The sequence below is a fragment of the Ursus americanus genome, chromosome 20 (assembly GCF_024610735.1).
Source record: "Ursus americanus isolate L20-20 chromosome 20, mUrsAme1.1.p, whole genome shotgun sequence".
Taxonomy (NCBI): Eukaryota; Metazoa; Chordata; class Mammalia; order Carnivora; family Ursidae; genus Ursus; species Ursus americanus.
The window spans coordinates 14,147,424-14,170,767 of record NC_142146.1 but is presented as its reverse complement, the minus strand read 5'-3'; the positions used below and the strand labels follow the sequence as shown (position 1 = coordinate 14,170,767).

General features: G+C 41.0%; 1 protein-coding gene across 4 annotated transcripts in view; it reads right to left on the bottom strand.

Moving 5' to 3' along the window:
* Positions 1-23,344, bottom strand: part of GADL1 (GAD like acidic amino acid decarboxylase 1) — a 162,403-nt gene that overhangs the window by 122,723 nt on the left and 16,336 nt on the right. Inside the window, exons 2-6 of one of the 4 annotated variants that reach the window (XM_087870141.1) lie at positions 11,837-12,031; positions 11,397-11,459; positions 10,434-10,606; positions 3,008-3,134; positions 671-761 (exon numbers count right to left, since the gene is read on the bottom strand). In XM_087870141.1, coding sequence (XP_087726267.1) covers positions 671-761; positions 3,008-3,134; positions 10,434-10,586 — 371 coding nt within the window. In that variant the 5' untranslated portion in view covers positions 10,587-10,606; positions 11,397-11,459; positions 11,837-12,031. The remainder of the gene's footprint in view (positions 1-670; positions 762-3,007; positions 3,135-10,433; positions 10,607-11,396; positions 11,460-11,836; positions 12,032-23,344) is intronic. The other 3 variants (XM_087870140.1, XM_087870142.1, XM_045774472.2) reach the window with 3 other exon arrangements.

The window sequence follows — 23,344 nt, the reverse complement described above, 5'->3', positions numbered from 1 at the left end:
TCCATTATACTCCCCATAGCTTTCTGAGCTATACCCTCACTGACCTTTCAGTTCACAAGGTACACCATTCTGCCTCCTGCCACAGGGCCTTTGTGCATGCTGTTCTCTCAGTTTGAAACTCATCTCTCCTCTTTTCACCTAGTTAACTCTTACTCATCCTTCAGCTCTTAGTTGTCACTTCCTCAGAGAAGACTTTCCTGAGCTCCCAACTAGGAAAAATTGTCCCATTTATATTTATATTATCATGTACTTCTTCATATGCAAATTAAAATTTTACATTAATATGTTTGGATAATTTTGATGAATTTTCATGGAGCATCTCTATCTCTCTAGACTTTTTGTTTCATGAAGGCCATATTAAGGTTTGCTTCTATTCAAAGTATCTCTCTGGCACTTAGCAGAGACATGACTTTTCATGAAGAAATGAGTGACAAGTTGTTTAATCAATTTTCTCATCTGTTAAGTGGAGATAACCATGCCTGCATTAACCATCTCACAGTACCACTATCAAATCAAATAACTCTTTAAAATACTAAGTGTCATTCCACTATTTATGATGACACTGTACAAATGAAACCATGAAATAGAAATTCATGAAATAAAACTTTGTCTACTTAAAAAACATCTCTAATGCATGCTCTATGTAAGAGTCCAGTAAAATGGTACTTACACACTTGGGTTTAATGCTTCTGTCATAAATCGGGCCACCAAGGAGTAATAATCAAGTCCAGCATACAACTGGTTGAAAAATCGTGGATGGTCTGTAAATTTAAGCAGAGCATTCATCTACACGGCAATAAAAACAAAAAAGACTCTCCATAAAGCAGTAACATAAATTAATCTTTCAGACAGTGAATGCAGCCAGATACAAAAGAGTATATATTGAATGAATCCACTTATATGGCATTCAATATGAGGCAAAGCTGATCAATGGAGACCAAGGTTAGAATTCTGGGTACCTTTGGGAGGGCGATATTGACTAGGAAGGGGCTCAAGGAAGGCTCTGGTGTGGTGGGAAAGGTCAACATCTTGATCTGAGTGATGGTTACTCACGCACAGCTCTGTGCAAATTCATTGAGCACTTGAGATCCATCCACTCTACTGGCTGCAAATTACATCTCAGTTTTAAAAAGAATTCAAAATCTAATCATGTGCAATGGGAACAAATGTTGAAGAGCCACCTCCTAACCCTCTCTATTCAACAATAATATGTTTCCAAGCAACACTTGAGCAGTCTCTTAGGAACTCTGGTTTATCTGCTCCCTTTTTTCTACAACCCAGATCCAAACCAGAACCCTTGAGAACTGGATTACTGGAACTATTTGTCCAGGCATCAAAGTCTGCTACCTTTATCTTCAGAAGATATTGATCTTAACTTCCCTATCTTTAAATGCATTTCACTCACCAACAGGGTTCACTTCGGGCTACTGGCAGTGAGTGGCCTTTTCATTTTTCAGATTGGGCCATTTTTCATAGTGCAACTGACATTATGTAGATGGGAGTAAGATGTGACTCATCATGGGGCTTACATAAACTTTCTAATTCAACTTACTTCAAAGGCAGTAGCCTTTAAGACTCAACTTCAGTTCCAACTTTCTATTTTTTTTCCCCCTCCTATAAAAGGTCTCATAAAGGTTCTTGGCTTTCCACAGTGTGAATATTCACACCAAACACCAGGCTAACTGACTTGACATTCTCAATCATAGGAAGCCCAGCATGACAAAGAACAAGGAGGCAGGAGGTCTGTTTCTAAATTTGAGTATTTGGGAACCTTTTTAGTTAGTGACTTCTCATCACAATGCATAGCATTTGGTTCTAGGGCTTTTTCTCTTTAAACTAAGGGTTCAATTAAAAAAAAGCCCAAGAAAATGTTTTTTAAATAAAATATGGAAAACTTCCTCTAATCTGGCAAAGGAAACCAGACATTGCTGCAAGTAATTTTAATAAGATTTTTTTTTTTAGTTCCGTGTTAATTTATGATTGATTTCCATGGTAACATTATGGAAAATATCCAGTAAACTGAAAAATCTACTGCATTAAATGTCATTCTACACTTCTGACATGCACTATAATAATAAGATATGTATCTCTGCTTTTGAAATGCTAACTGGGTTTTTGATACATACACCAGACTTTCCCAAGGGAATATAAACCAATTATTTTTAGCCAGGATTTTATTATGTTCTTTCCACTAAATTTAGTTCAGTGTCAGAATTCACAAAGCATAATGCCTGTATGGTCTTAAGCACTAGATTACCTTGACAGCACACTGCCAAATGCATATTTTGGAAAGCTACTTCCTTACTTCTGGAACTTGTTCACTGGGCGTATGGGATATTAACAGTTGGACTAGTACGTCAGCTTAAGACCGATACCATGCTACTGCACTGACAAAAGATCATAGTGGTTAAGCATTAGGGCCAGCTATCACAGCAGAAACTTACCATGTATTCATTTTTTTTTTACACTTTCCTAAAGGTTATTTTTGATCCTGCTAGATTTGATCAAATAATTTGGCAATTACCAACTGCCAAGACTTCATCAGTATCTTCCCAATCTATTCCTGTTTATAGTAAAGACACCCTCCTGACCTTTTTTTTTTTTTTTTTGCATATTCTGGTCCATCAAGATTAAAAATCCCTTTACAAATTTTATAATCAAACTGTGCTTTGCCAGTTTGAACCAACGTAAGAAATGATAAGTAGCAGTCGTCATATATAGTCTTGATTATAAATGGAGGATGGGGATTGCCAAGGAGGAGATGATATTTCTGTATGACCACTAACAGCAACAGTTTTCCTATCCATTAACCTTTGGCCTTGACAAAATATCTGCATTATGGATTAAGTGCCCTGTTGTAAAAATAACAGAACCACTATTTTCTGATCCAGCTTTCTTATCCCATAAACATTGTCATACTCAGCTCTACTATGAGGTAAATACATGCTTAAGAAAATACAAGAACTTGTTAGGGATACAGATCAAGGGGACAAATGAAAGGTCTTACTAGTTTTGACGCTGTAGCGTATGACATCCTGGCAGAGCTCCAGCAGCCTGTGGTGTGGCTCTCCCGTGTCCCTCAACTCCAAATCAAGAAGTTGTTTCAGTTGTTCAGGGGGCCGCCACTCACAAACCTGGACAGTCAGCAATGGCAGTTAATTGAGCTCCCACTGGAGCCAGGTTTTGAGAGGATGTTAGCATCATGAGCCCTACCCTCAAGAAGCTTCCAGACAAGTGAGAGACAGCCTGAGACTTCAATGTACAGCCCTAGTCAAGGGTGAAAAAGCTGGGATGGTGACCCGGGTGTCATTGGAACGGCCCCATCTTCCATTTGGAAGGTCAAAGATTTCCTGGAGGAACTGATTTCTAACCAAGGAAAGATTAGGGGATGGGGGAAGGCAAGAGGGCACTCTAGGGGGAAGGAGCAGAGGTTGTAAAGGATGAAATACAAGGGCACGTCTAAAGAATGGAGTTAGTATGATGTGGCTAGAACATGGGGCTGGAGGAAGGAGGGGTTGTAGGGAAGCTGGAATGCCAAAATAGCTTCCTCACTAGTCTCTCTGCTTATACTCTTACCCTTGACCCATGCAGTCTATCAACCTGGCAGCCAGAATCCAGAACGATCTTCTTAAATCTAAGCCACAGCTATTCTTCTGCTAAAATATCTCAGTGGCTCACTTCCTTCAAAGTAAAGCCAACGTCCTCACAATGACTTCAAATGATCCTGTCTCATCTGCTTCCCTTCGTGGCATTTCCTCTTGAGTCTAGCATGGCTTTCCTGCTGGCTGACTCTGCCCCGCCACCCTGACCTCCTTGCTCTTCCTTAAACACACCAGGCACTCTCCCTGCCTTAGGGTCTTCACACTGGCTGCGCCCTCTGCCTGGATAGTCCTGCCCCAAATATCCTCACGGCTAACGTCCTGAGTTCTTTCAAAGCTTTGCTCAAAAGTCACTTTCTCAATGACAGCAAGCCTGATTCCCTTATTTAAAGTCACAAGCTTCACATTACCCCAGCCCTACCAGCCCCTTAACTTTTCTAGCTCTTCCTTTTTCCATCTCACTTCTCATCTTTCAACATACCATGTAATTCATTTATTTTGTCCCACACAGTCTCCATGAGATTGGAGATGTCCATCTGTTTGCTCACTGTTCCCAAGTAACTGACACAGTGCCTACCACACAAGGGGTGCTCCATAATGATGTGGTGAATGAAAGGATGAATGAATGAATGAAATGGGACTCAGATCACGACAGATTTTCTGTGGCATGTTACAGAGTTTGAACTTGGCTATAAGGCAGCCATTGAAATGTTTTGGACAGGGGAATGATATGAACATATTTGTGGTTTGGCCAATAGCGTTAGTTGCTACGTGGAGATTCCAAGTAAAATCGGAAATAAGTGGTGATTGTAATAAACCAGACAAGAGAAGGTGGTGTTCTGGGTGAGGTAGATGCTATTGGAATGACATATTTCCAGAGATATTTACAATGCAGAAACAACAGAACTCAGAAATCAATTACACAGCAAAGATGAGGGAGAGGAATGAGCCGAGGACAACCCTGAATTCTGTAGCTTCCACGCATGGGTTGATGGTGGTGATGAGGAAAAGAATCTCATTTGGCGTAGGGTGGGGAGAATGAGTTTTGGGCATATGTAGTCTGAGGTCTCTCAGGACATCCAAAAGGGGTGCAGCAGTTGGTCTGAAGCTCTTGTAAAAGACTGAGAACAGAGTTCCAGACATCCACCATGATAATACAACATGGGGGACACACTCAGAGAGATTCTACCACTAAGAGGAAAGGCATGGGATCTCCCCTGGGCACCACCACCACTTAAGATATGGGCAAAGGGAGAGGACCTCTCTTGTGAGCTAGAGGACAAGCCAGGGAATCAAGGACGATCTGAGAAGAGTTCAGTGCTACTAAAACAAAGAAAACAGAATGTTTTAAGAAGATGGTCATCACTATGAAATCCTGTTGAGAAGCCCAATTTGATAAAGACTGAGAAGTGCTCATGGGATTTATCAACAAGGAGGTGTTCTTGGCAAGAGCCGTTTGACTTAGAGAGGTGGGAGTGGAGGCCAGATTGCCATGGAGCGAGGGTGTGGGAGGTGAGGAAAGAGAAGGAGGGAGGGAGCATAGATAATCTTTAAAAAGTTCAGCTGTGGAGGGGAGGAGAGAGACAGGGGAGTAGCCAGGAAGTCAGGAGACTAGGAGGTGGGAGGTTGAGGAAAGCAGGAAGAAATACTGAGTTGTACAAGAGGTATGAAATTAAACTCTGATGTGAGAACCATAATAAGCAGAGGTAAATCAAAAGTGACTGAGACAATCCAAAGGAACAACTGCTGATTCAAGCGTATCTCAGAGACACTGCAGGTTTGGTTCAGACCGCCTCAATAAAGAGAATATCGAAATAAAGTGGGTCAAACAAAGATTTTGGTTTCCCAGTGCATATAAAAGTTATGTTTACAGTGGTCCGTCTACTCTATTAAAGGTGCAATAGCATTGTGCCTAAAAAATGTACATCCCTGAATTAAAAAGTACTTGCTGGGGGAGGTCCTCAAGAAGAGGTGGCTGGCCACCCAATGACCCACAAGCTGGGCCTGGGCCCTCAGAGGCTCCTTGTCCCCTCCTAAGTCTTCGGAATGTGGGTTCACTTGTGTCTCCTGTTCCCAGAGGCTGCTCCAAGAACACAGCCTTGACATAATGATGTGGTGTTGAGAACAGTTGCATAGTGTATTTGAATAAACCCAGTTAAGGCCTCTATCTATCTATCTATCTATCTATCTATCTATCTATCTATCTATCAAAACTTTTAAGGTTTGGCGGACAGGTGTGGGGATCCACTCATCTTGCTGCTGCCCAAGACAGCTCCTACATAAGTTCCCTTTCCTTATTAAAACTGCTTCCTGCCAACCTGGAGGGGCCTATTTCTTTCTTTGGTCTCTCCCTGCTCTCTGTCAGGAGCCAGTTTCAGATTTCACCCAGGAAACTCCTGAGGGGATTATGAACCAACACTATTTTATTGCTAAAAAATGCAAACCATCATCTGAGCTCTCAGTGAGTTGTAATCTTGTTGCTGGTGGAGGGTCTTGCCTCCATGTTGATGGCTGCGGACGGATGGCTGCTGTAGGTTGGGGTGGCTGCGGCAATTTCTTAAAATAAATACAGTTTGCTGCATTTATTGACTCTTCCTTTCATGAACAATTTCTCTGTAGCATGTGATGCTGAAATGCTATCATAGCATTTCACCTACAGTAGGACTTCTTTCAAAATCGAAGTCGGTCTTCTCAAAACCTGCTGCCTCTTTGTCAACTAAGTTGGTGTACTATCCTAAATCTTTGTTGTCATTTCAACAGTTTTCATGGCATCTCTATCAGGAGTAGTTTCCATCTCAAGAAACCACTTTCTTGGCTCATCCATCAGAAGCAGCTCCTCATCCTTTCAAGTTTGAGCATGAGATGCAGCAATGCAATCCCATCTTCAGGCTCCACTTCTAAGTCTAGTTCTCTCGTTTCCACCACACCTGCAGTGACTTCCTCCACCAAGGTCTTGAACCCTCAAAGTCATCCATGACAGCTGGAATCAACTTCTTCCAAACTCCTCTCGATGTTCATATTTTGACTTCTCATGTATCACAAATGCTATTTATGGCATCTGGAATGGCGAATCCTTTCCAGAATGTTTTCAATTTACCTTGCCCAGACCTTCAGAAGAATAACTATCTATGGCAGCTGTAAACTTACAAAATGTATTTCTTAAACGATAAGACCTGAGAGTTGAAATTATTCCTTGATCCACGGGCTACAGAATGGATGTTACGTTAGCAACCATGGAATCATTAATTCTGTACCTCTCTACAGAGCTCTTGGGTGACAACGTGCATTGTCAATAAGCAGTAATATTTTGAACGGAATCTTTTTCCTGAGTAGGAGTTCTCAACTATGGGCTTGAAATGTTCAGCAAACCGTGTCACAAACAGATGTACCGTCACCCAGGCTTTGTTGTTCCATTTGCAGAGCACAGGCAGACTAGACTGAGCTCATCTAAAAGGCCCTGAGTTTTCAGAAGAGTCAATGAGCACTGGCTTCGGCTTCAAGTCAGCAGCTGCATTAGCCCCTAACAAGAGAGTCGGACTGTCGGAGTTTTGAAGCCAGGCATGGGCCTCCCCTCTCTAGCTTTGAAAGTTCTAGATGGCACCTTCTTCCAACAGAAGGTTGTGTCATCCACCCTGGAACACCGATGTCTAGTGTAGGTCTTCTGAGTCACTTTCTGCAGCTTCTGCATCGGCCCTTGCTGCTTCACTCTGAGCTTGCACGTTACAGGGATGGTTTCTTCCCTTAAACCTCGTGAACCCCCCTCTGCTAGCTTCAAACTTTCTTCTGCAGCTTCCTCACCTCTCTCAGGCTTCCTAGTCTGGAGGAGAATGAGGACTTTGCTCTGGAGGAGGCTTTGGCTTAAGGGAATGTTGTGGCTGGTTTGACCTTCTATCCAGACCACCAAACCTTTCTCCAGATCAACAGTAAGGTTGTTTTACTTTCCTATCATTCACGTGTTCACTGGAGTAGCACTTTTAATTTCCTTCGAGAACTTTTTCTTTTGTAGGCACAATGGGGCTAACTGTTTGGGGCAAAACGCATAGTTTTGAGCCGATCTTGGCTTTCCAAGTGCCTTCCTCACTAAGCTGCATCATTCCTGCTTTTGATTTAAATGGAGAGATGCGCAACTCTTCCATCTTGCAGAGGAACACCTAGGGGCCATTGCCGGGTTATTCACTGGCCTTATTTCATCAATCTTGTTGTGTCTCAGAATAGGGAGACTCAAGGAGAGGGAGAGAGACAGGAGAACTGCCAGTGGGTAGAAAAGTCAGAACACACACAACATTATCAGTAAGTTCACTGTCTTCTATGGTTGCCCTTTGTGGCCCCTCAAAGCAATTATACTAGTAACATCAGAGATCCCTGATTATAACAAAGTATAAAAAATTTGTTGTATTTCATAATATGATGTTATAACATATATGTTTTCTAATATGTTATAATATATAACAAGTACAAAATAATGAAAAAGTTTGAAATATCATGAGAATTATCAGAAAGATGACACAGAGACACAACGTGAGCAAATGCTGTTGGAAAAATGGCACCGATAGACTTGCTGGGTGCAAGGATGCCACAAACCTCCGAATTGTAAAAAACATACTATTTGCTAAGTGCAAGAAAGTGAAATGCAGTAAAATGAAGTATCCTTATCTACACAACAACATGATGAAATTTCAAATGCATTTTGAGGAGGGAAAATTGCAAAACTCAAAAGCCCTCTTGTGATAGGACTCCACCTGTCTGACACTCTGGAAAAGGCAAAAAATAGGCACAGAAGACGAATCAGCGGCTGTCAAGGATTAAGGTAAGGGGCAGGGCTTGACTCTGGAGGGGCACAGGGAAATTTTGGGGTGATGGAACTGCTCTGTATCTTGATTGTGGTGTATTTACATGGCTTAGCGAACTCCTATAACTTCACACCAAAAAAGGAGCAAATTTTCCCAGATGTAAATTATAACTCTTTTTTCAAAAAGTGGCTGAGAAGGAATATCTACAAGAGAAGGTACTAGAAGTAATCGTCTCATAGAGTGTGAGGATGTATCTGAAGGTCACCTTTTAATGGCGCCCTGTTGGATCTCTGACAAAGCTAGACTAAGTTAGTAGCATGAAAACTCCACCTCCTTCCCCCAACCGCAACATAGTGTTTAACCCAAATTCAGGTGGCTAGCCTGCAGGGCTACTATATTGCCATCTGCATGGGGTTCCTTCGTTGATGACTTAGGATCTTAGGCCCCCCTTCTTCTCTTATCTCCCATTAGTCACCTGTCTGAGCCCTTCTTTCTAGGCAGAAAGTTCCCTTTTGCAATGCTCTTTCCATTCTTTACCTTCCTGCTTTCCTCAACACACATGGGTCGACTTCTCCCTGCCCATCAAAATCTTACTTGACCTTCACATCCCATATCAGAGCTCAGAGCACCCACTCCTCTATGAAATCCCCAAAGTCTGCCCCCATTACACACATTTATCATATTCTTAACTGGGACCCCCTGTTCTCTTTTCCAATGAAAACCTATCCTTCCAATTAGACTGTAAATTCTGTTCAAAGCTGAGCCTTTATCTTATTTGTCTTTATATCCCCCAGGGCCAAATATAATGGCTTACCCGTAGCTAACACTCAGTTAATATTTAATGACTGAAAAAAGGCCAATTAAAAAAGAAAAAAAGCTTACCAGAAAAGCAGTGTGCTCCAAAGTAAAGCGGGTCCAAAATATTTCCCAAGTACAGATAAGACCAGAAAATAGGCAATCATAAATATGTAATCAAAAAACACCATCAGTGATTTTGCCTTGAATATAGCTATTCTAAGTTCACAGGACACTTCGATCTATTTTCCTATCAATTTTCCCAAATATATGTGATCAAAAATTCAGAATAAATACCACTTCACATTCAAAATCTGTTTTTTAAATGACATTTATTTTCGACTAACAGAATTAGGATAAAAATCCTTCCTCTACCTCTGTTTGTTGATAATTCCGTTTCAATACGAAAGATAATCAATGTGATAAAGAATAAGAGACATACAGAGAAGTTAAAGACCCAGACTGAAGCCAGACTGCCTAGATTTGAGTGCCAGCTCTGATACTAACATGTGATCTTGGGCAAAGTGCTTGACCTCCTTGTGCCTCACTTCTTTCCTCGTCCTTAAAATAGGGTTAACATATAGCCCCTGCTTCTTGGTGTTTTTGTAAGAATTAAATACACAGATTGATACGGAGTAGTCCTGAGCACATCACCTGGCACATAGCAAGTACTCTTAAGAGTAGAAGTCATTAGCAATAATTGCAATATCAGTTTGAATCTGAACTTAAGCCTGAATTTGAGACCTAGAACCAGCAATTGGTGCCAATCAGAAGTCAGACTTAACAATCCAAGATTTCCAGTCTAAGCACAGACCAACTCCTGGGAAGGAGCCTCAGATAAATTTAAAATCTTTTCATACTCTTTTCCATATTCTGCTTGTTTTTTCCTAGTAACAAAAAGAAGGTGCCCAAGAAAATGGAGAGCAGAGTATGTTTCAGAGCATGTAACGTCGAGGTCGTCTGGTTATTCATCATCTATATTGCTATAGGGCAGGAGGCTTCATCCCTGTGTTTCATGCCCTCAAAGCCTGGGGTCTCAGCCAGTCTCCCAACAAATGATGGCTGGCAAAGTTAACAGCCAACGCCTCCAGGAAAGCAGATACTAGGTGGGATCCCACTTGGGTAGCTGGGATCCTCTTGAAACAAAGATAGCATGAGCTTCCTATTTCCCTTACATCTAACCCTCAGATTTGGAAAGAACCTATCTTTCCCATTCCAGGGATTTCTAATAGATATCTTTTATTTTTACCTTCTCGCTGACATCTGTAGCCTTCAAAACCACCTCTTCCATGATTAGCCTGCAGGCCTCTTGAACAAACTTTTCTCCTGCTCTTGCATCTGTCGTGGGACCATTGAGTACAACCCCATCCACAAGAACAGCGCTCTTCTTGCTGGGAATCATCTCTTGTTGATGCGTATCTCCTGGAAGCACACAAGCAAGTCATGTTTGAGACATAATCTCATTAGATAACAACAAAGCACAAGGGGAAACATGGACCACTATCCCAGCCTCAAATGACATATCTTCTTTTGGGGCATCGAAGCGGACAGTTGTTGATGGTTTCCGATGCATCATAGAGGTAAGGAAAGAAAGTTCTATTTTCCATTCCTGCAGTATCTTGTTTGGCATCAGGGAGTGTGAAGGAGCTCAAGAAATGTAAATTCAACCCATTTTACTGACTCTTGTGAACACCTTTCAAACACATGCACAGAAAGATCGTTGTAGACACGAGCCCATGTCTATTTTGTGCACACGTGCTCTTTTGTAATTTGTTAAGCACTGCCATCTATCCCCTTTATAGGAATAAGTCATTCCTAAAGAAGAAAAAACTATTGACGTATCACCTCTCTTAAGTTTACATTTTAAGCCCATGTTTAAATGACCCTTTATATCAAAGACAGCCCTTTGTCCCTGAGAGCCCCTCCATCCATGTACTCAGCCACTCTCTTATGAATGAAGAATAAAAGAAAGGGAGTCACGTGATGGTTGGTGTTAATCCACGTTTGATGCCCTCAACTTTTCAAACTTGCAGTCTGGGCACAGGCAGAAGGATGGAATGGAACGTCTTCGGGACTGTAGAATTGCCAGTCAGTGACTAAATGTTAAAAGTCAACATGGAAATCTATATCTGAGAAGAAAGGTTACTGCCTACCCAAAATAGCCCTCCCCAAAAATAATTCTGGCAACTGAATCCAAATATTCCACCAATACCTGCCACAAGCTTGGATTCACAATTCTTGGATTCTTTCTGGAATCAGTGTCTTTCTTTCCTCCCTGTAAGGTATATACATGTCCATTGAGTTGTGGAAATTTACAGAAACAGCTTTTAAAAACTTTCAGCACCACACCCAGGACAGTGCCTTACTTATTTTCGGTAAATCTGCGTTAAATATGCTGATGGTCCATAGGTATTTCAAATATTCTTATGCTTACTGAGCCTCTAGCAGTATTAACATTTATTATGCCCTAAGTCTGTCTTTTCCTCAAAGGAATATGTTTTGGTAAAATTCTGTGGCTTAATAAACCCTTCACTCCTATTACTGGTGAACTCAAATACTGGTGTCCATGGAGGCAGATAAATATGGCGCCGGCTGATTCCTCAATTTGGGCAAGACGGGGTCTGCTGCGAAGGATCAATCTTTTATCCTCACCCTGAAGGCTGAACCATCCAGAGCTCCAGTGATGAATTTTAGTTCCGTCCTTCACTTTTACTTATCTTTCACTTGAAAGGATGCATTCAACATGGTTTACGGCCAAATGGTGAAGACTTGGAATTGAGGTTTTAGATGGAAAAGCTGTACGCCTAAAGGCACTTTCCTCCCCCAAATTTTAATCCTAAAAATAAACTGGAAAAAGAGGGCGATTATTCAGGGAACCCTGATTATGTCAGTAGGCAGTGCTATTATTAGGTGCACAGAAAAAGTTAGGTTTCTTAACCTCATTAGTAGAATTTCAGGTTTTTATTGTTCAGGGAATAGCAGCCACTGTATAGCTTTCTCAGAATCAATCTCTCCCTCTCACACACACACACACATACAGACACACTAAAAAATGTCAAACACCCACTTGCAGCCAGAAAAGCAGTGAAATTGAAATTTAAGTCATCTTTGTCTCCACAGCAATCAATTTAAGAAATCCCCATATTTCATGCAATTATCTATGAGAAAATGCAATAGAAAAAAACTGTGAAGAATTAGGTATAGGTGATGCCTCTTGTCTTGATAGATACATTGTATTTCTATTGCCAGATGTGATAATGTGCCTCTTCCACCCCCTGCCTTTTTCCAGGTTGGAAAATATCCTCTGAAGATTGTATAGTAGGCCAAACTGTGACCTTCTGAGATGCATACCCAGGACTTCCAATCTAACTATTGGAGTATATGGTGGTTAAGAATGAAGTTTTTCAATGGGAAGAATCTTCCATGAAGGATGGGTCCAGAATCTGACTGTTTTGCATGACCCACTCCCCTACCGCCTTAGTCCAAACTACCATTAAATGCTTGGATTAGTGCAGTAGCCTCCCAACGAACCTCCCCACCAAGCAAACACAACCAGCTCCCACCCTTGTCCTGCAGGCTGTATGGACCATGCTCAACATCATAGCTCCCATGTTCCTCTGAAGAGATAAGTCGGTTCACAGGATGACTTAAACCATCCAATGGTTCTTTATCTCATCAAACAAAAAGTCAAAGTCATAATGAGCTCTAAGGCCATAAATGATCCCCTGTCCCCATCATCTATTAGACTTCAAATATCTCTTATTACTGTCCTCCAGGCTCACCAAGTTCCATCCACTTTGGCCTCTTCTCTATTCTTCACTCTTTCTTAAACATGAGCTTCTCAAAGAGGCCTTCCTTGACGACCTTCTTTCAAACTGTAACCCCTTCTCACCCCCACCTTCTTTCTCTGCTTTATTTGACTCAAAACCAGTGACCACCATGTGACACATAATATATACGTATTCATTTATTTGTCTGAGCGTCTCTTTCTCCAGTGGAGGTTTGGCTCTCTAAGAGTGTAAGCTTGTCTCTGTTGGTTTCATTTTTGTTTCTGTAGCACCCAGAAAATGCCTAGCAGTTTATAGGAATGTGATAAAAAATTTGTTGGTTACTAAATAAAAGAAGCCCTCCCTGGTCCTTCAACCAACCAGTGATAATGTCCCCCTTTCCTGAGATGCCATTGCAGGTTAGCTGACCTAACTGAGGAGGAGACACCTTTGGCTGGGGATGGGCTAGATGTAGCATACAATTCATTCAATTCATGGCCGAGGGAGACACAGTAGGGACCAGAAGAACCAGGGAACCGGGTCAACAGGCAAAGCTGAGTTGTGGTCTCTGGACTGTGAAAGGAAACTGTAAATAAAGACTCTCCTGTTCCTCTCCTCTCTATCCTTTTTGCTGCAGCCACTTTCTTTCTATGCTCTCTCCTTCCCTTTCTTATAGGCATTTGACTTCTGAGAGTCAGCCCATCAAGCCTCACCGTAGGAACCACACTTCCAAATGCGAAAGGCAGTTAACCTCTAAACTCTCTGACTTCTGAGTTTCCAACCAGCTCCTTAACCCCATGTCTTCCAAATCTCTGTATAAGCTCAGCTTTTGCTTTGCTCAAAGAGATGTACGGATTTCCTTGTTGAACAAACAATAAATTCAACTTCAAATACTGTTTCAGATATTGAGCAGTGGCCTCTTCCTTTGACACAGGATTAAGTGAATTAACACAGACAAAGACTTAAAGCAGTGCCTCCTACATAGTGGGCATTCAATAAATGTCATTCATATTAGCTAACTCAATAAATTTTAGTTACCAATAACAGGCAGCCAGTACTACTTATTAAATACTTAAGTACATAGAGCATAAGTGAAACTCCATGTGATAGGAAGCTATGACAGTAGAAAGGGAGGTATTCTCAGAGTCATCAAACGACCCGGGTAACGAACTCTAGACCAAGGGGCCAGTGAGTTACCCCCTGGGGAAGAGTAGAAAGAGGGGCCACAGTGTAGAGGATTGCCCCTGTGAAGAGAGAAAAACTTCCTGCCACAATGTTCAGGACACAAGATGGGGGCCACTCAGTTGAACCCCCACTGGGTGCACAGTTTTCCGGACCTCCTTCCCTGTCACTTTCCACCTTGTACTGTGGTTTCTGCGCAGAGGTCTTATTTCTTGCACCAGACTGTAAAGTCCTACAGGAAAACAATGCATGTCTCATTTTTCTGGGCATCCCAGAAACCTGTTTGGCAGCTGGCATGGATAGACACTCAACAATTCCGAGGACCGCCTGGCTAATGACAGAGGTACCTGGGAAGTCATCTTATCCAACCCCTTCACACAATCCAAAGATCTCCTACACATCCCAGTGGCCTACATGTCAGGTGAGCTGAGTTCTAGTCTCAGTTGATCTCTCCCAAGCTCTCGGATCCTGGGATAATACAACCTCTCTGTGCCTCAGTTTCCTTATCCATAAAATAGGAGACAATCGAAAGAAAGTGCTGGGCTGGCTGCCAGAAAACCCCTAGGAAAGCCAAGTAAGATTCAGATTCCTGAGTTGCTACTCGAAAGATTTTGTTCCAGGTTGGGGTCCAGAATCTGGAAATTAGCATGTGCTCTAACTTATACCAACGGTCCCGAAATACACTGACATGGCCTTGGACTTAGGAGTCACTGTTCTTGGTAGCCCCCTAAGGTCCTCCCAAACTCTAACATCTTCAGTTGTTAAGGCTTTCCCTCACCCTTTCATACTTAGGCATTCATTTCAACAAGCCTATAGCAATCACCTACTGTGTGCCATACGTCAGTTTAGGGGCCAAACACATGAAGTGGGTCATCCCCTCAAGGATCTCAAAGTCTCATTGGGGAGTTAGGGCCTCAAAATTTACAGCAACACAAGACATGTCCCCATGGCTGGGGAAACTGAGACACAGAGGAAGGGACTGGCTTGCCCGATGTCTAGAGCTAGTAGGTAGTGAAACCAGGTAAATAACATTAAAGTTCTCAGAAGGAGCAGTAAGATGGTGCTTTGAGGGCATCTATAGTTTGTAAGGCCATATAAGGGAGGTAATAATGGCCTCAAGATGAAGTAGACTCAATTCCTGTCCTTAGTAATGGACAGCCTCAGAGGACTGAATAACCACACTAGAAGACAGCAGGCGCCAAGTGCCATGAGAAGGACGCTAATAAGACATTTGGAACATAAACAGTGCAGACACTTGGGGTTCAGGCTTAGGGTCATAGGAGAAGTTGAGGTATGACGGAAAACGTCTGAATTAGAAGACTTATCTTCTCTTTGAATATCTGCAGTAATGAATAATAATAATTTTAAAACTTCATTGCTTAACGTAGCAGGTCATTGACAGCTGGAATGGTCACAAAAATTCCTTATAGTGACTTCAAGTATGCATTTGTGTCATTTCCACAGGCTTTTACAGTATGTGGGTAGACAAAGCAAGTCTAATTTCTCTTCTACAGGACTCTAGGTCAAATATGGGAAGACTTCTATCAACTCTCATCTAAATCCCTCTCTCTATCTCTCTTTTTTTCTTATTTCCTAGTTTGAACTCCAGTTTCTTCAGTGGTTTGTGATTAGGCCATGGTCACTACTCTAGGTCCATTTATTTCTATCTTTTAAAATGAGTCCCAGCACAAAATTCCAGGTGTGGTACCCCCAGCTCTAAATAGAAGGAACTCATATTTCCCATGTTCTGGTCACCACGATTCCATTCATAAGGCTTCCAGTAGTGCCCTAATTGATCTCAAAGCTTAAGCTTTGAAGCCAGGCAGATCCTGGCCCAACTTCTAATTGTGCTTCTGTGATTTCATCCATGTTATTCAAGTTCCATGTATTGAGTCATTGGAAGCGTTAAATGTTGCAAAGCATGCAAGCTGCTGAGCAAAGTGCCACGAACAGAGTAAAAAGCACAATAAATAGTAACTATTAATATAACTGAGTCTATAGGAACTCTTTTTTGGCACCCACATTATACTGTTGGCTCAGGTAAAAGTTAAAATTAATAGCCTTAGGTCTTTATCAGAAAGTCTACCAGTGAAAGCCAAGTGTCCCATCCAAGACTCTTCAATTGTGAGGAGAAAATTAGCGATAGGAAAATAATGCTCGCTTCCAAAGGATAAGAAGGAGGAACAACAGATCAAAAAATGAATCCAGCCATCTAGGTGGGAACCAAGGTACTCTTCAGAAAACTTATGCAAAAGACATTGAAGACCAAGGGAGTGATGCGGGTCAGGACCTGGGAAGCCCAGTAAGCCAGTCCAAGATAGGCATGACAATCAAAGCCTGAAAAAGAGGATAGCATTAATTAATAAATTAATAAGGGGCTATTATGGGCCAAGCACCCAACCTGGTGCCTCAGGATATAAATATAAACAACACAGAGTCTCTGTTGTCAAGTTGCTAAACATCTAGAAAGAGAATATTTAGGGAGACAGAGTGAAGGAAAATACAGCTGAAAGTGAAAGTTGAAGAGACACCCCTCTGTTCTGGAGTTTTCTATGTCAGGTGTCTCTTCTAATCTCAAAAGAACGGATGCCTAATTTAGTTGAATACCTGGCTGGTACTACCAGGCTCATTACTTGTTTGCATACCTTTCAAATTTCACACCATTTTTAAGCCATTTGGCTGTCTTAAAACAACATATCAATGAGAGGGTAACTATAGACAACCTATAAGGAAGAAGACTATAGGAAATAAACAAAGATTAGGAAATAACAACAATATAAGGCAGTGGCCAGAAAACCTCTGAAGATTTGGGTAATAACAAATGCAGGGGTTTAGTTTCTGAAACTACCTCTGTGATTCCGTAGAATCATAAAGCCTACTTAGAGATTGAACAATTTCCATGGTGCAACCCACAAATATGAAGTCGTAAGAGTGAAAGGCAAAACTATGCTTCAATTTTAGTCAGCTAAAGATGGGTACCCATAGACAAAAAGGAAGGAAGGAAGGAAGGAAGGAAGGAAGGAAGGAAGGAAGGAAGGAAAGAAGGAAGGAAGGGAGGAGAGAGAGAAAGAGAAAGAAGAAAGAAAGAGAGAGAGAGAGAAAGAAAGAAAGAAAGAAAGAAAGAAAGAAAGAAAGAAAGAAAGAAAGAAAGAAAGAGAGAAAGAGGGTGGGAGGGAGAGAAGAAGGGGAAAAAGAAAAGGAAAAATAATTGAAATAATTGGTTTAGTCTCATTTTGGGGTTAAGTTCTCCTTAGTTGAAATCCATAGTGAGTTGATACTTCTTCGATTTATACTTTCTGAAGTATTTATTGAAAACTGTGTGCAAGACATTGATGAAGACAAGATGAATCAGGCACACAGACGGTGACCTCAAAATCTAGTAAGGAAAATTAGACATGTTTATGAATACCTGGAATCCCATCCAGAAGGTATAAAGTGTGACACTTGAGGTCAGACAAAACACACCGAAATTCCAGAGAAGAGCTTCTGAATGTGAGAAGAAGAAAGTCCTCCTGGATTGGATAGTAGTTAGGATGGCCCTTCGTTCAATCATTCAGCAAATACTTACTTAGTGCCTGTCACGCACAGGATGAACAGGAAGACACAAATTCACATTTACTTGGGTAAATGAGAGACGTAGTCAATAAAAAAGCAAACAGATAGCTAATTAAAATAATTGCAGACTCTAATAAATGCTTTAAAGGAAATTAACTGAATGACTTAATAAAATAAGGAGAAGGAGCTATTTTAGATCTGGTCATGGGGAACTATTTCTGAGGAAGAGACATTTGTATTGACATGTGAAAAAAGAGAAGGAGCCAGATGTAAAAAGATGTGGAAAGAGAACAGCCTAGTAGGAAGGAACGGAAAAGGCAAATAATCTGTAAATTGGCCTCTGAAAGAAATAGAAAAAGATCCTGCAGCCCAAGTGTGAGGAAAAGGGGAAGGAAGGAATAAAACGAGCTCTGGAAAGACTGATGGGGCAGATCAGGGAAGGGATTTTATTCTAAAAACAACAGGAAACCATTTAAGGGTTTTAAACAGAGGGGTAACATGATCTGATTTACATTTATAAGCGATTAATCTGGTTCCATGCAGAGGCCCATGTGGAAATAGGGAGATTACTGAGGAAGCTCGGGAGAAGTCCAGGCAACAGATAATGGCGGCTTTGGTGTGGGGGTAGCAGTGATGATGTAGCGAAGTGTTACAACATGGGAGACGTTTTGGTGGTAAAGCCAAAAGGACTTGCTAATGAATTGGATGTAGGGGGTGAAGAAAGCAACAGAATCTAAGAGGTGTCTCTTGGGTTTGGCACCTGAGCCACCAGGTAAATGGTGGAGCTCTACCCTACCTAATATGGGGGCTACTGGAAAACAGCCAGTTAGGCAAGAGTATGGTGGGGCAGGCATGGAGAATCAAGATATCTGACTGATAAGTAGGGACTGGTTATGATGGGGTAGAAACAAAGGTCGTGGCCAAAACATTCATGACAAAAAAAAAAAAAAAGCAACATCAACTAGGCAAAAAAATGAATGTGTATGTTGGTGATCAGGAAATCTCAAGAATTTGTTTGTCCAAGGGGCAGGGGTCTGTAAATGGGAGAAGTGAGTGTTGGGGGGGTGGGAGGATAGGGACGGATCTTGCAGGAACTTGAATAGAAAGTAAAAAATTCGGTGTTACTTGGAGGACAATAGGAAGCCATTGTGAATGTCAAATGGTATAAGAAGAGGGCTTTAGAAAGATTTAGGGGATACAGGTGTAGAGGTCAGAAGGGAGATCAAGAGTTGGAGGTGGGGAGATCTGATGGTGGTAATCCAGGCCAGAGAGAGAGAAGACATGAACCAGACAGTGGACAGGATGGTAGGTTTGTATTTATTTTAACCTCTCCCCTACAGTTGTTTTGCTGCAAACTTGAAGCCAGGAATCCTGTGTCTTTCTAATGAGCCCTACAGCTGTCCAAAGATAGGATAGTTTCCTATTCTCCAGCAAGTCTATGCTCTAATCATCTTTGGATGAAAAGGTGACAGAATAAGACAGGAAAAAATCATTTGTGCATCCATGCATCAGCTCCTGTCTTGCAAAACAGTGGCGACCATATAACATTTCTTGGAGGTGACATTTTCCCATCACCTAGGATTTTGTTTTATGAGATCCTGTGTGTTAGCGTCTGGGATGCTAGTCAAATGATTCAGACTCTGCTGAGACACCAAGACACCCCCTTCAATAAAAGAGGTGGGTCCTTAAACACCATCCATTTTCTGAGGTGACAGGTTCCTCACAAGGGAGTCTCTAAAGCAGCCAAAAAAAAAAAAAAAATAGCTCTCAGAGCCCTGCCAATGGCCAATAGATGCATGGTGTGCCACAAACCCTATCTATCATCTATCCATCTATCATCTATCTATCTATCTATCTATCTATCTATCTATCTATCATCTATCTATCATTTTTTTTTTCTGGACAGAGATATAAATGGTCCTCTTTAAAATGTGCAGTGTACAACCCACACAACTGTAAGCATCAGCCCAGGTTGTTCTGCAGTTCAGACAGGCCTTGGCTGTTGTCAATTTTTTGTTTGTTTGTTTTCTTTTTGCCTTTTGACACACTTCATCCATTTCTCCCACCCTGACTCCTCATCTCTGGCAACTACCAATCTATTCTCTGCTTCTACGAACCTGGTTTTGTGTGTGTGTGTGTGTGTGTGTGTGTGTGTGTGTGTGTGTGTTTAGATTCTATATATAACAGAAATCAGACAATATTTGTCTCTCTCTGTCTGACTTATTTCACTTAGCATAATGCTCTTGAGTCCATCCATGTTGCTTCAAATGCAAGATTTCATCCTTTTTTATGGCTGAATGATGTTCCACTACATATATATGTGTATGACATATATATACCCCAATTTCTTTAAACATTCATCCATTGATGAATATTAGGGCTGCTCCCATATCTTGGCTACTGTAAATATTGTTGCAATAAACATAGGGATGCACATATGTTTTTCCCCCAAGACACTGGTTTCACTTCCTTCAAATAAGTACCCCAAAGTGGAACTGTTGGATCATATGATAGTTCTATTTTTAATTTTTGAAGGTATCCCCATACTGTTTTCCAAGTGGCTGCACCAATTGACACTTCCCACCAACAGGGCACAAACATTCCTTTTTCTTCACATTGTCACCAACATTTGTTATTTCTAGTCTTTTTGAGACTAGCCATTCTAACAAGTGTGAAGCGATATCTCACTGAGATTTTGATTTGCTCTGATGATTACTGATGTTGACGTTCTTTTCATCCACTTGTTGGCCATCTATATGTCTTCTTTGGAAAAATGTCTATTCAGATCTTCTGCTCATTTTTTAATTAGATTGCTTCTTTGCTATTGAGTTGTATGTGTTCTTTACATATTTTGGATATTAGCTCCTTATGAGACATACAATTTGCAAATATTTTCTCATGTTCAGTGGGTTACTCTTTCATTTTGCTGATGATTTCCTTTGCCATGCAGAAGCTTTTCAGTCTGATGTAGTCCCACTTATTTATATTTGCCTTTGTTGCTCTTGGTTTTTGGTTTCAGATGATTTAAAAAGATCATCTCCAAGACTTGTGTCAAGGAGCTTACTGCCTTTGTTTTCTTCTAGGAGTTTTATGGTTTCAGGCCTTACGTTCAAGTTTGTAATCCATTTTCAGTTGATTTTTGTCTATGGTGTAAGATGGTAGTTGAGTTTCATTCTTTTGCATGTGATTATTTAGTTTTCCCAACACAATTTATTCAAGAGACTGTCCTTTCCCCATTGTATATTCTTGGCTCCTTTGTCATAAATTAATTGACTATATATGTGTGGGTTTATTTCTGGGCTCTATTCTGTTCCATTGATCCATGTGTCTGTTTTATTTATTTTTTTTAATTTTATTTATTTATTTGAGAAAGAGAGAGAAAGCACAAGCAAGCAGAGTAGCAGGCAGAGGGAGAGGGAGAAGCAGGCTCCCTGCTGAGCAGAGAGCCTGACATGGAGCTCAATCCCAGGATCCCAGGATCATGACCTAAGCTGAAGGCAGATGCTTAACCAACTGAGTGACCAGGTGTTCCTATGTGTGGTTTAATGCCAATAGTGTACTGTTTTGATTACTATAGCATTGTAATATAGTTTGAAATCATGGAGCAAGATGCTTCTAGCTTTGTTCTTCTTTCTCAAAGTTGCTTTGGCTTTTGGGGTTGTGTGTGTGTGTGCGTGTGTGCGCGTGTGGTTCCATACAAATTTTATGATTATTTGTTCTATTTCTTTGGAAATAAGCCATTGGAATTTTGATAGTAATTGCACTGAGTCTGTACATTGTTTTGGGTAGTACGGACATTTTAACAATATTAATTCTTCCAATCCGTGAACATGGAGTATCTTTCCATTTATTTGTGTCTTCTTCAATTTCTTTTCTTAATGTCTTACAGTTTTCAATACACACGTCTTTCACTCGCTTGGTCAAATTTATCCCTAGGTATTTTATTCTTTTTTGATGAAATTATAAATGGAATTGTTTTATTTCTCTTTCTGATGGTTTGTTATTATTGTATAGAAATGCAGCAGATTTTTGTGTATTGATTTTGTATCCTGCAACTTTACTAAACTTGTTTATTAGTTCTGCTAACTTTTTGATGAAATCTTTAGGGTTTTCTCCTCATATTATCATGTCATCTGTAAATAGTGACAGTTTTACTTCTCCTTTTTCAATTTAGATGCCTTTAATTTCTTTTTCTTGCCTAACTGCTCTGGCTAGGAACTCCAGTGCTATGTTAAATAAAAGTGGTGAGAATGGGCATCCTTGTCTTGTTCCTGATCTTAGAAGAAATGTTTTCTACCACTGAGGATGATATTACCTGTGGGCTTGTCATTTATGGCTTTTATGATGTTGAGGTTTATGACCTTTATATGCACTTTGTTGATATTGAATATTGGATAATGGATATTGATATTTATTTTCATTTCAAAAAGGATTCCCTTTCACTGGACACTAGGCGAGGAATTGGGTAACCTTCTGATATTTTCAGGAGAGTAGGTTTTCCCGAGTTATTTCTATTGTTTGAGTAAACATTACTTGATAAGCTATACAGGCTGCTCTTGTATGGCTTAGCTTGTCATATTGATAAACAGCTCTTGAAACCACCCCCACCCACTCACCATCCCACCTCTAAACCTTATGAACTTTTCTGATGGGTACAACTTTACCTTGCAAAGACTTGACGCTCTATGAGAACACTGAATTTGTCATATCCATATAGTAAATTTCAGCCCAATCCTTCAGCCCCAGGCTGGAGAACTTGGCTAAGGAAGATACCCTGTCATTGGCTCACTGGGAGCTAAGCACCAAGGTGCAATCTATTCCCCAGGAACTGTACTCACTGTGTGCCCCTCTCCTTCATTAGCCACTGCCACCCTAGTCACAGTTCGTCCTGTCATTTTTCCCCTGTGCCACCTTGGCTCCTGTCCTCTCTGACTCTTCATCTTGCTTCTTGTCTACATATATTTATGAAACATCAGATTTAACTCACTGCTGTGTCAATGACTCTTATGTTTTCTGAGATAAGGCTGAGTAGGGAGAATACCCATTTTTAGTTTGTTTGTTTGCTTAGGGCATTTTGGGGCTAACCAGCATCCCAACTGGGACCACCCTTCCCCCCCGACACAGTCTTGACATGACTGTCAATTAAGGGTATGCTCCTTTGTGGGTATCTCAAGCACCTAAAGTACCAGGTATTTTGGATACCCAGAGTTACCTGGGTTCCTGTCTTTTTGAAGGCCTAATTATTTACCTCTCTCTCCAATTCTGTGAGTTCCAAGATCCTTTCAATAAACTCTAAAAGTGGGCAAGAGTCCTTCTGTGTTCTGTGAAACCAGAGAGCCATAACTCAAACTCTAACCTAGTTTCTATAGCCATTTGCAAGTAAGGAAAGCTGAAATCAATAGACACACCTTACTCAGTATACTCTTTGCACCTTCAGAATTCCCCATCTCTTTTTATTGTTCTCTAAAACTTGGAGATCACCCAGTTACTGTCAGAAAATAAATATGGTGGGTTTTTTTCTCTTTTTAAAAATATTCTTCTTAAGTCCAAGTCTGGATGATTGGGGTCAATGAGTAGAGTACTGTCTTAGCAAAACGAGTTTAGTACAACACTGCCAAAAAGAAATATAATGCAAGCCACAGATGAAGCCACCTGT